The following is an 11,464-nucleotide window of genomic DNA, read 5'->3' as shown; positions in this document are numbered from 1 at the left end:
TCCTCATGTACCTTCTTCATCCCTTGGAGAGGCAGCAGAGACGGCTCCAAGAGAGGAGAGGCAGCAGAGACGGCTCCAATAGAAGAGAGGAGAGGCAACAGAGACATCCAATAGAAGAGAGGAGAGGCAGCAGAGACGGCTCCAAGAGAGGAGAGGCAGCAGAGACATCCAATAGAAGAGAGGAGAGGCAACAGAGACATCCAATAGAAGAGAGGAGAGGCAGCAGAGACGGCTCCAAGAGAGGAGAGGCAGCAGAGACGGCTCCAAGAGAGGAGGGGCAGCAGAGACGGCTCCAAGAGAGGAGAGGCAGCAGAGACGGCTCCAATAGAAGAGAGGAGAGACAGCAGAGACGGCTCCAATAGAAGAGAGGAGAGGCAGCCGAGACATCCAATAGAAGAGAGGAGAGGCAGCAGAGACGGTTCCAAGAGAAGAGAGGCAGCAGAGACGGCTCCAAGAGAGGAGAGGCAGCAGAGACGGCTCCAATAGAAGAGAGGAGAGGCAGCAGAGACATCCAATAGAAGAGAGGAGAGGCAGAAGAGACGGCTCCAAGAAAGGAGAGGCAGCAGAGATGGCTCCAAGAGAGGAGAGGCAGCAGAGATGGCTCCAAGAGAGGAGAGGCAGAAGAGACGGCTCCAAGCGAGGAGAGGCAGCAGAGACGGCTCCAAGAGAGGAGAGGCAGCAGAGACGGCTCCAATAGAAGAGAGAAGAGGCAACAGAGACATCCAATAGAAGAGAGGAGAGGCAGCAGAGACATCCAATAGAAGAGAGGAGAGGCAGCACAGACGGCTCCAAGAGAGGAGAGGCAGCAGAGACGGCTCCAAGAGAGGAGAGGCAGCAGAGACGGCTCCAAGAGAGGAGAGGCAGCAGAGACGGCTCCAAGAGAGGAGAGGCAGCAGAGACGGCTCCAATAGAAGAGAGGAGAGGCAGCAGAGACATCCAATAGAAGAGAGGAGAGGCAGCAGAGACGGCTCCGAGAGAGGAGAGGCAGCAGAGACGGCTCCGAGAGAGGAGAGGCAGCAGAGACGGCTCCGAGAGAGGAGAGGCAGAAGAGACGGCTCCGAGAGAGGAGAGGCAGAAGAGACGGCTCCGAGAGAGGAGAGGCAGCAGAGACGGCTCCGAGAGAGGAGAGGCAGCAGAGACGGCTCCGAGAGAGGAGAGGCAGCAGAGGCGGCTCCGAGAGAGGAGAGGCAGAAGAGGCGGCTCCGAGAGAGGAGAGGCAGCAGAGACGGCTCCGAGAGAGGAGAGGCAGCAGAGACGGCTCCGAGAGAGGAGAGGCAGCAGAGACGGCTCCGAGAGAGGAGAGGCAGCAGAGACGGCTCCGAGAGAGGAGAGGCAGCAGAGACGGCTCCGAGAGAGGAGAGGCAGCAGAGACGGCTCCGAGAGAGGAGAGGCAGCAGAGACGGCTCCGAGAGAGGAGAGGCAGCAGAGACGGCTCCGAGAGAGGAGAGGCAGCAGAGACGGCTCCGAGAGAGGAGAGGCAGCAGAGACGGCTCCGAGAGAGGAGAGGCAGCAGAGACGGCTCCGAGAGAGGAGAGGCAGCAGAGACGGCTCCGAGAGAGGAGAGGCAGCAGAGACGGCTCCGAGAGAGGAGAGGCAGCAGAGACGGCACCGAGAGAGGAGAGGCAGCAGAGACGGCACCGAGAGAAGAGAGGCAGCAGAGACGGCACCGAGAGAAGAGAGGCAGCAGAGACGGCACCGAGAGAAGAGAGGCAGCAGAGACGGCACCGAGAGAAGAGAGGCAGCAGAGACGGCACCGAGAGAAGAGAGGCAGCAGAGACGGCACCGAGAGAAGAGAGGCAGCAGAGACGGCACCGAGAGAAGAGAGGCAGCAGAGACGGCACCGAAAGAAGAGAGGCAGCAGAGACGGCACCGAAAGAAGAGAGGCAGCAGAGACGGCTCCAAGAGAGGAGAGGCAGCAGAGACGGCTCCAAGAGAGAAGAGACAGCTCCAAGAGAGGAGAGGCAGCAGAGACAGCTCCAAGAGAAGAGAGTAGAGGCAGCAGAGAAGGACGCAACAGAAGAGAGATAGCAGAGACAGATACAATAAGGGAGACGCAGCAGAGAATGACATAGGAGTTGGCACAAAGTGTCCCAATACATGAGTAAGTAATTTGTGAAGGTCCTCTCTCTGATTGACCATTTCCTCAGTGTTAATGGGACGAGTCCTTCACCACTACATAGGAAGATACAACTTCCATAAAATTCCCCTCATTTTAAGAACCTTCAGACCCCTTCATGATTCCTCATGTACCTCCTTCATCCCTTGGATCTTTCTAGTTTAGACATAGTTCTGACCAGAACGGAACTAAATTCTACTATTGTTATTTGGAATGGAGAAGATCCTGACCCCTCAATATGGCCTTCACAAGCTATGGATCTAAAAATATGACCAAGATCAGGTTCATATTGTCCACCATAGTTACCAATCCCGAAATATCCTTAACGACAGATACTCTTTAAGGTTGTCCAATAGAAGTATGAACATCCAGAACTCTCTATGTGTTATTCTCTCTGAGCCCATTCCTGGCACTGGCACCAGATAGAAGCTATGAGGACCTGGCAGGCTTGGAGCTTGTCTTCTCCTAGGATGTCCCCTTTATGGCTTCTGTATCACCGCTGATGAGTCTGTGACCAGGGATGAGGCCACCTGAGGTGGTGGTCAGATGATGGTTATGATTGCTCCACTACCCGGTGTTCAGGTTGTGAGCTGAGCTGATTATAAGAGGATCTCTGTGCACCAGGACATTACCCATTACAGGACTAAGGAGCTCCGGGAGGATTAGGGACCCCACCCTGAGCCAGGGCGAGTGCAGAAGCAGAGCTAAGGTGCTAATGGTAGTAAATACTCCCCAGATGTCAGTGACAACCCATGAAAGGCAATCTGGGATGTTCTGCTGACACAGGGGGAAATATTGAACATGTTCCTCAAAATGTCTTTATTTGGTGGTGACCCCTTCAAGATGCCTCACGTAAGGAGAAACAAGTGTCCTCCATTCTTCCCGAGGGATTCGGGCCATTCTTCCACACACTCGGCTCTATGTCCTGATGCGCCCTCTTCCTGGTTTCATCCTCATGGTGGTAGATGGAAGCAGATCTTTATCCCGAATGTCTCACTATATTCCTCCACTCCCCCTTCATTCAATGCTATGAAACCTCCCAGTACCATATGCTGGACAACATCTCCACACCATGATGTTTCCTCCTCCAAAGATCACTCTTAGGTGTTATTGGGGTGACACGCAGTGGGTTTTGGCCTCCAGACTTGGTGTGAATTGTGTCCTCCAGAGAGTTCAGTATCCAAGCAGGTGATATTCTCCGGTATCTCTCAGGCAGGAGTAACGCTCTCACCAACCATGACCTGGACCCGTGGTGAAGGCACATGCAGGTCATTGAAGGAGAGGACTTCACTTATTGTTGTTGCTTCTAATTCCAGGTCTTCCTGGAGATCTACACACTTGGCCCTTGGCCCTGGGACAACTCTTTGTAGATGATATCCTGTAAGGAGACCCTGGCTGTGAGCAGCTTCTGGTGGAATGAGGTTCCTTCTTATTACAGATTTTGGCCCTCACTGTACTCAGGTCAGAAACTCCCCTATAACCAATGTCATCAGCAGGTTTTACATCAATAAGGTTCTTGGAACAGCTTCCTGGTGTTATCCATCATGAGAAGTTTCTTGTAATAAGCCATCAGGTAAAGTAGCTGATATGAAGCATCACTAAGTGTCGGGATTGCCTTCTAATTACTGTTACATATCAGCAGGTGTCATGACTCTCCATGGCTTTCTTCACATCTCCCCGAGTCATTTCTCATTATTACACAGAGACTGGCAGGGGGGATAGAGAGGCTGGCAGGGGATATAGAGAGACTGGCAGGGGGTATAGAGAGACTGGCAGGGGGGATAGAGAGCCTGGCAGGGGGGATAGAGAGACTGGCAGGGTGTATAGAGAGGCTGGCAGGGGGGATAGAGAGACTGGCAGGGGGGATAGAGAGACTGGCAGGGGGGATAGAGAGGCTGGCAGGGGGGATAGAGAGACTGGCAGGGGGTATAGAGAGTGGCAGGGGATATAGAGAGACTGGCAGGGGATATAGAGAGACTGGCAGGGGATATAGAGACTGGCAGGGGATATAGGGACTGGCAGGGGGGATAGAGAGACTGGCAGGGGGGATAGAGAGACTGGCAGGGGGGATAGAGAGACTGGCAGGGGGTATAGAGAGACTGGCAGGGGGTATAGAGAGACTGGCAGGGGGGATAGAGAGACTGGCAGGGGGGATATAGGGTCTGGCAGGGGGTATATAGGGACTGGCAGGGGGGATAGGGAGACTGGCAGGGGATATAGAGAGACGGGCAGGGGATATAGAGAGACGGGCAGGGGATATAGAGAGACGGGCAGGGGGTAAAGAGACGGGCAGGGGGTAAAGAGAGACGGGCAGGGGGTAAAGAGAGACGGGCAGGGGGTAAAGAGAGACTGGCAGGGGATAGAGAGACTGGCAGGGGATATAGAGACTGGCAGGGGATAGAGAGACTGGCAGGGGATATAGAGAGACTGGCAGGGCATATATAGAGAGACTGGCAGGGGGTATAGAGAGACTGGCAGGGGATATATAGAGAGACTGGCAGGGGATATAGAGAGACTGGCAGGGGGGATATAGAGAGACTGGCAGGGGGGATAGAGAGAGACTGGCAGGGGGGATAGAGAGACTGGCAGGGCATATAGAGAGACTGGCAGGGGATATAGAGAGACTGGCAGGGGATATAGAGAGACTGGCAGGGGGTATATAGAGACTGGCAGGGGGGATAGAGAGACTGGCAGGGGATATAGAGAGACTGGCAGGGGATATAGAGAGACGGGCAGGGGATATAGAGAGACGGGCAGGGGGTATAGAGAGACGGGCAGGGGGTATAGAGAGATGGGCAGGGGATATAGAGAGACTGGCAGGGGATATATAGAGTGACTGGCAGGGGATATAGAGAGACTGGCAGGGGATATAGAGAGACTGGCAGGGGATATAGAGACTGGCAAGGGATAGAGAGAGACTGGCAGGGGATATAGATAGACTGGCAGGGGGATAGAGAGACTGGCAGGGGGATAGAGAGACTGGCAGGGGGATAGAGAGACTGGCAGGGGGATAGAGAGACTGGCAGGTGATATAGAGACTGGCAGGGGATATAGAGACTGGCAGGGGATATAGAGAGACTGGCAGGGGGTATAGAGAGACTGGCAGGGGATAAAGAGTGACTGGCAGGGGGTATAGAGAGACTGGCAGGGGATATAGAGACTGGCAGGGGATAGAGAGAGACTGGCAGGGGGTATAGAGAGACTGGCAGGGGATAGAGAGACTGGCAGGGGGTATAGAGAGACTGGCAGGGGATATAGAGAGACTGGCAGGGGGTATAGAGAGACTGGCAGGGGGTATAGAGAGACTGGCAGGGGATATAGAGAGACTGGCAGGGGGTATTTAGAGACTGGCAGGGGATATAGAGAGACTGGCAGGGGATATAGAGAGACTGGCAGGGGATATAGAGACTGGAAGGGTATGTATAGGGACTGGCAGGGGGTATATAGGGACTGGCAGGGGGTATATAGGGTCTGGCAGGGGGTATAGAGAGACTGGCAGGGGGTATGGAGAGACTGGCAGGGGGTATATAGGGACTGGCAGGGTATGTATAGGGACTGGCAGGGGGTATATAGGGACTGGCAGGGGGTATAGAGAGACTGGCAGGGGGTATAGAGAGACTGGCAGGGGGTATATAGGGACTGGCAGGGGGTATAGAGAGACTGGCAGGGGATATAGAGAGACTGGCAGGGGATATAGAGAGACTGGCAGGGGGTATAGAGAGACTGGCAGGGGGTATATAGGGACTGGCAGGGTATGTATAGGGACTGGCAGGGTATGTATAGGGACTGGCAGGGGGTATATAGGGACTGGCAGGGGGTATAGAGAGACTGGCAGGGGGTATAGAGAGACTGGCAGGGGGTATATAGGGACTGGCAGGGGATATAGAGACTGGCAGGGGGTATACAGAGACGGGCAGGGGATATAGAGACTGGCAGGGGGTATATAGAGACTGGCATGGGGTATATAGGGACTGGCAGGGGGTATATAGAGACTGGCAGGGGTATAGGGACATTTGGGTGGCTGTTGGGGTCCTCTCTGCCCCCTCTCCTCCTCCTGTGTCTCCTCCCGTCTCTGCTGATGTCACTCAGGACTGAGATATAAGGAGCAGCAGAGAAGAGACAGAAGACTCCAGCGGCAGCTCCAGCAGGTAAGAGCCTCCTGACATCCTCTGTGCTGCGGACAGCAGATCATATAGATTTAGGATAACACTGAGGATTATTGATCATTCTGATGAGCGGATTATCAATAATATTGATTGCTATAGATTACTGATATTAATCTCCATAGATTATAGGATTACTACTTATACTGAGCTCGTTATACAGTATAGACAATCCTTCTATAGTGATCACATTATTGAGAATTGTAAGGTTTCCATTGATTATTGATAATACTGATCATTGATAATGCTAGCTCCCTACAGATTCTCGGATTATTGATAATCCTGAGCTCTTTATAGATTATTGATCATTCTGGGCTCCCTGTATATTATAAATAATATTAAATTCTCTATAGATTATTCATATTCCTGGGCTACCTGTCGATTATTGATAACTTAGCTCTTTATACATTATTGATAAACAAGGGCTGTTATAGATTATTGATAATCCTGGGCTGTCTATAGATTATTGATAAACAAGGGCTGTCTATAGATTATTGATAATCCTGGGCTGTCTATAGATTATTGATAATGCTGAGATCTCTATAGATTATTGATAATTATGGGCTGTCTATAGATTATTGATAAACAAGGGCTGTCTATAGATTATTGATAATGCTGAGATCTCTATAGATTATTGATAATCATGGGCTGTCTATAGATTATTGATAATTCTGGGCTGTCTATAGATTATTGATAATCATGTGCTGTATATAGATTATTGATAATTCTGGGCTGTCTATAGATTATTGATAATCATGGCTGTCTATAGATTATTGATAATGCTGAGATCTCTATAGATTATTGATAATCATGGGTTGTCTATAGATTATTGATAATCATGTGCTGTCTATAGATTATTGATAATCATGTGCCGTATATAGATTATTGATAATTCTGGGCTGTCTATAGATTATTGATAATCCTGGGCTGTCTATAGATTATTGATAATTCTGGGCTGTCTATAGATTATTGATAATCATGGGCTGTATATAGATTATTGATAATTCTGGGCTGTCTATAGATTATTGATAATTCTGGGCTGTCTATAGATTATTGATAATCATGGGCTGTCTATAGATTATTGATAATTCTGGGCTGTCTATAGATTATTGATAATTCTGGGCTGTCTATAGATTATTGATAATCATGGGCTGTCTATAGATTATTGATAATTCTGGGCTGTCTATAGATTATTGATAATCATGTTCTGTCTATAGATTATTGATAATTCTGGGCTGTCTATAGATTATTGATAATGCTGAGATCTCTATAGATTATTGATAATTCTGGGCTGTCTATAGATTATTGATAATCATGGGCTGTCTATAGATTATTGAATGATTAATATTACTGCATTACTGGATTGATAATATTGATTTAGGGTAATTGACTGATCCTCTGGAATAGTTCAGAGATTTTGGACTGTCCCTGTGCTCCCTCATCTAGATGGGATCCTGATCTGTTCAGATACATGAGCAGTCCCTATGCCAGACTTCTTCTTCCGTTCCCTTGCGCCCCTCTCCATGTTAGTATTTGGGATTAGATCCGTCGCTCATCTCGGTAGCTTATGCCACGGCTGTGGTGGGATCCATGTGGACCTGGACTTCCCTCCGGTGGTCGGTGGCAGAGGTGACAGTACGGCCACATCACAGGCAGCCGGTATATTAGGGGTGGAGGAAGGTCCCTCACGGGAAGCTTTTCCAAGGGACACCATGAGACATGAATCTTATACCTGAAAATAACCTGGAGCTGATCCTTAAAGGGGTTGTCCACTTTACCTCATGTTTAGTGTACAGTGTGGGGGGCAGGATTTTAGGTAATTTACCAATGTACATCTATTAAAAGTTCTGCTCCGCTTTCTTGATAAGAAAATTTTAGTCCCCTGAAGTTTACACAACAAAGATCAGTTTTCACTCCCTTATTTAGCAATTTTAGTTTAATTTTTGTGCTCGAGCTGGTCTTGTAATGGAGGGGGAGGGGCAGGAGGCGGAGATCACTGCAGTGTGCAGACAGGAGAAGCTTTTCATCAGAAGCATCTGCCCTGCCCGACCATAGTCAGAAGATTTACTGTGTACCCCGGGACTGATAGAGACAGGTTGGAATTATAATTGTGAGGATTAGAGAATGAATTAGAGAAAGTGATATTTTGTTATTTGAATATATTTAAAGGACACCTGTCATCAGGTCTGTGTCACTAGTCCTGTCACTACTACCTGTTGGAGCAGCTCACAAAGATCCATCCCAGCCTTTATCTAGTTATTTCATACATTAATCATTGTAAAATCATCTATTCTTTATTATGTAATTGAGGCTGGTCACATGGTCAGAGGCAGTGATGTCACCCCTGTTCCCCCTCCCCTCTCCTCCCCCTGCTCATGTCTGTGTGTAATGTATAGTAAAGCATGGCTAGTGTGTGTCCTGCATCTGCTGACATGATGCCTCCTCCTAATATACAGGTGAGAGACACAGACATCAGCTACACAAGTACCTGACATGTTCTGCCGTAACATGGCTGCCTGGAGCTGCTGTATCTCTCCTATACACACACACATGCACACACAGGCTGCAGGGGGCGCCAGCACCAGGAAGCACATCATTATACAGCCTCACATCATTATACAGGCTGTCAGTCATGCACTGGGGGTGTGGCTGTGCCTCCCACTCATGAATAGAGTGGACAGCTTGAATATGCTAATGCTTCATTGGACATTTCACAGGTCATTTGCATACAGCTTTAGGACCTCATTGCTTAGGTTTACAGGCATGTAGAGGGACAATGAAGGGACAGAGGCAATGCTCTCTAATGGCAGTGTATGAAAATATCTTTAGTTTAGGGGGGTTATTTTGCATGACGGGTTCTCTTTAAGAATCTTGTCTTTGTGGGACAATCCCTTTAACCTTGTCCCCTTCTCTTCTAGCACAGCTCACCATGAAGGCTGCATCCTCATCATCAGTCACCCTTCTCGCCTGTTTTCTGCTCCTCTCAGGACAGGCAGGGGCTCGGCCCTTGGAAAGGAGCTTCTTTGAGGGCCCCAGGCTCAGTGTAGATGGATTGTTGAGTGATGAAAGTGCTCAGGCTCTCCTGTATTTTATAAGGGAAAGAGCCCCTCAGCTGGAGGTAGGAGACCCCCATGTGCAGCTGAGGCTGAGCAAGGGCTCGCTCTCCGCCGAACACCAGACATCATACCAGGATCTGGCTCCAATCCTCAACGTCCTTCAGACATTCATCCAGGAGTCTAGACCTGAAGAGTCAGCCCGGACCTTCCTGGAGGTGTTTTCGGACCGCCTGAAGAGAGAAGACCCCCCAATCTCCATAGACTTGACCTATCATATACTCCGGCATATGATTGACATGGCAAAGACTCAAAGCCAAAAACACCAAGCGGAACAGAACCGAATCATATTCGACTCCGTAGGGAAATGACAGGGCAGATATTCATTCCCAACAACCAAAAGTGTTCCCTCAAAGTCCACACGTGGCATGTGACACACTCTCCACTGAATAGACCCATGGTGGTGGGGTGGCCTCTAAGACACAGACTAACCGCAATGGGGGAGGGATTTGGATTCGAGAGGTTTTCCTTAATGTACAGGTCTCCAAACATGAACTTCTCCTGATTTCATAACGGTCTCCACTGGTTTGTTCCTCAGGCTGAGATGTGTTAGTAGTAATGTCCACCATGACTGATCCAGTGCCTCCACCATCAGCAGCTAAGAAGGGCCCCAAAGGTGGCCAAAGCATGGTCAGATCCTAAGGATCCTCGGATGGCGAGATCCTAAAAGGAGTGGGGGTTCTTCTGGAAGTCCATCTCCAGGAGGACCAGGTAACGGCTACATAGACCATGATACCCTGCGGGTGAAGGGGAACCATGGACGGACCCCAGCGCTAAACCAGATCAAAATTTTGTCCAAAATTGGGCTTGGACACATACAGTAGATAGTTCCAGGTACAGAAGGTCTTGAGGAGCTTCAGTCTGACCACACATCATCACAATAGACCCCTAGGTAATGTAGAGACCCTTGACCACAGGCCACGAGCCCACTACTGTCCCACCACAGGTTGTGGCATCTACTTGTAAGCAATAAAAATGGTTGTGCCGAATGTTGGAGATTTTTCATCATAAAATAAATTATTCTAATCTGTCAAATTCTTTAGTTTAGGAATAAATGAGAATCATGGAGCCATTTCTGTGTGCCCCCCCCCCCCCCATGGTGTGCACGAGCCCAAAAACAGGACCTTCTCCAGAGGCCACCATGTTCCTATTCCAGATCATTGGCCACAGTTATTAAACTGTCTGCACCAGTTTTGTGTCGCGGCTGCTCCGTGTCAAACAAGACAGAAAAATGTCACCTAAAAGCGTCGGTTACCGCGTAGCCGGAGCCTGCACCGCATTCACCACTGACGTGCAACACAATTCTGCATCACGAGCAAAGCACAACAATAGGGTGCAGCACAGCACAGGGGGCGCCAGATTCATGAAGAACATGCGCCCCAAATCCTGAATCTGGTGCCCCCTGCACACTACATAGGACCCTGCACATAGCACACAGGACACCCTGCACATAGCACACAGGACACCCTGCACATAGTACACAGCACACCCTGCACATAGCACACAGCACACCCTGCACATAGCACACAGGAAACCCTGCACATAGCACACAGGACACCCTGCACATAGCACACAGCACACCCTGCACATAGTACACAGGACCCTGCACATAGTACACAGGACACCCTGCACATAGCACACAGCACACCCTGCACATAGCACACAGGACACCCTGCACAAAGCACACAGGACACCCTGCACATAGCACACAGGACACCCTGCACATAGCACACAGGACACCCTGCACATAGCACACAGGACACCCTGCACATAGCACACAGGACACCCTGCACATAGTACACAGCACACCCTGCACATAGCACACAGCACACCCTGCACATAGTACACAGCACACCCTGCACATAGTACACAGCACACCCTGCACATAGTACACAGCACACCCTGCACATAGTACACAGCACACCCTGCACATAGTACACAGCACACCCTGCACATAGTACACAGCACACCCTGCACATAGTACACAGCACACCCTGCACATAGTACACAGGACACCCTGCACATAGTACACAGGACACCCTGCACATAGCACACAGGAAACCCTGCACATA

At 50.0% G+C, this 11,464-nt stretch overlaps 1 protein-coding gene across 1 annotated transcript; it reads left to right on the top strand.

Annotated features, from left to right (window-relative positions):
• The first annotated feature begins 6,209 nt into the window (after positions 1-6,209).
• Positions 6,210-10,408, top strand: UCN (urocortin). The gene is made up of 2 exons (XM_072139705.1): positions 6,210-6,264; positions 9,198-10,408. The coding sequence occupies exon 2, from the start codon at positions 9,209-9,211 to the stop codon at positions 9,701-9,703; it is 495 nt and encodes a 164-aa protein (XP_071995806.1). The 5' UTR covers positions 6,210-6,264; positions 9,198-9,208; the 3' UTR covers positions 9,704-10,408.
• Positions 10,409-11,464: the final 1,056 nt, after the last annotated feature.

Source organism: Engystomops pustulosus, chromosome 3 (assembly GCF_040894005.1).
Source record: "Engystomops pustulosus chromosome 3, aEngPut4.maternal, whole genome shotgun sequence".
Taxonomy (NCBI): Eukaryota; Metazoa; Chordata; class Amphibia; order Anura; family Leptodactylidae; genus Engystomops; species Engystomops pustulosus.
This window is presented reverse-complemented; position numbering and strand designations above follow the sequence as displayed.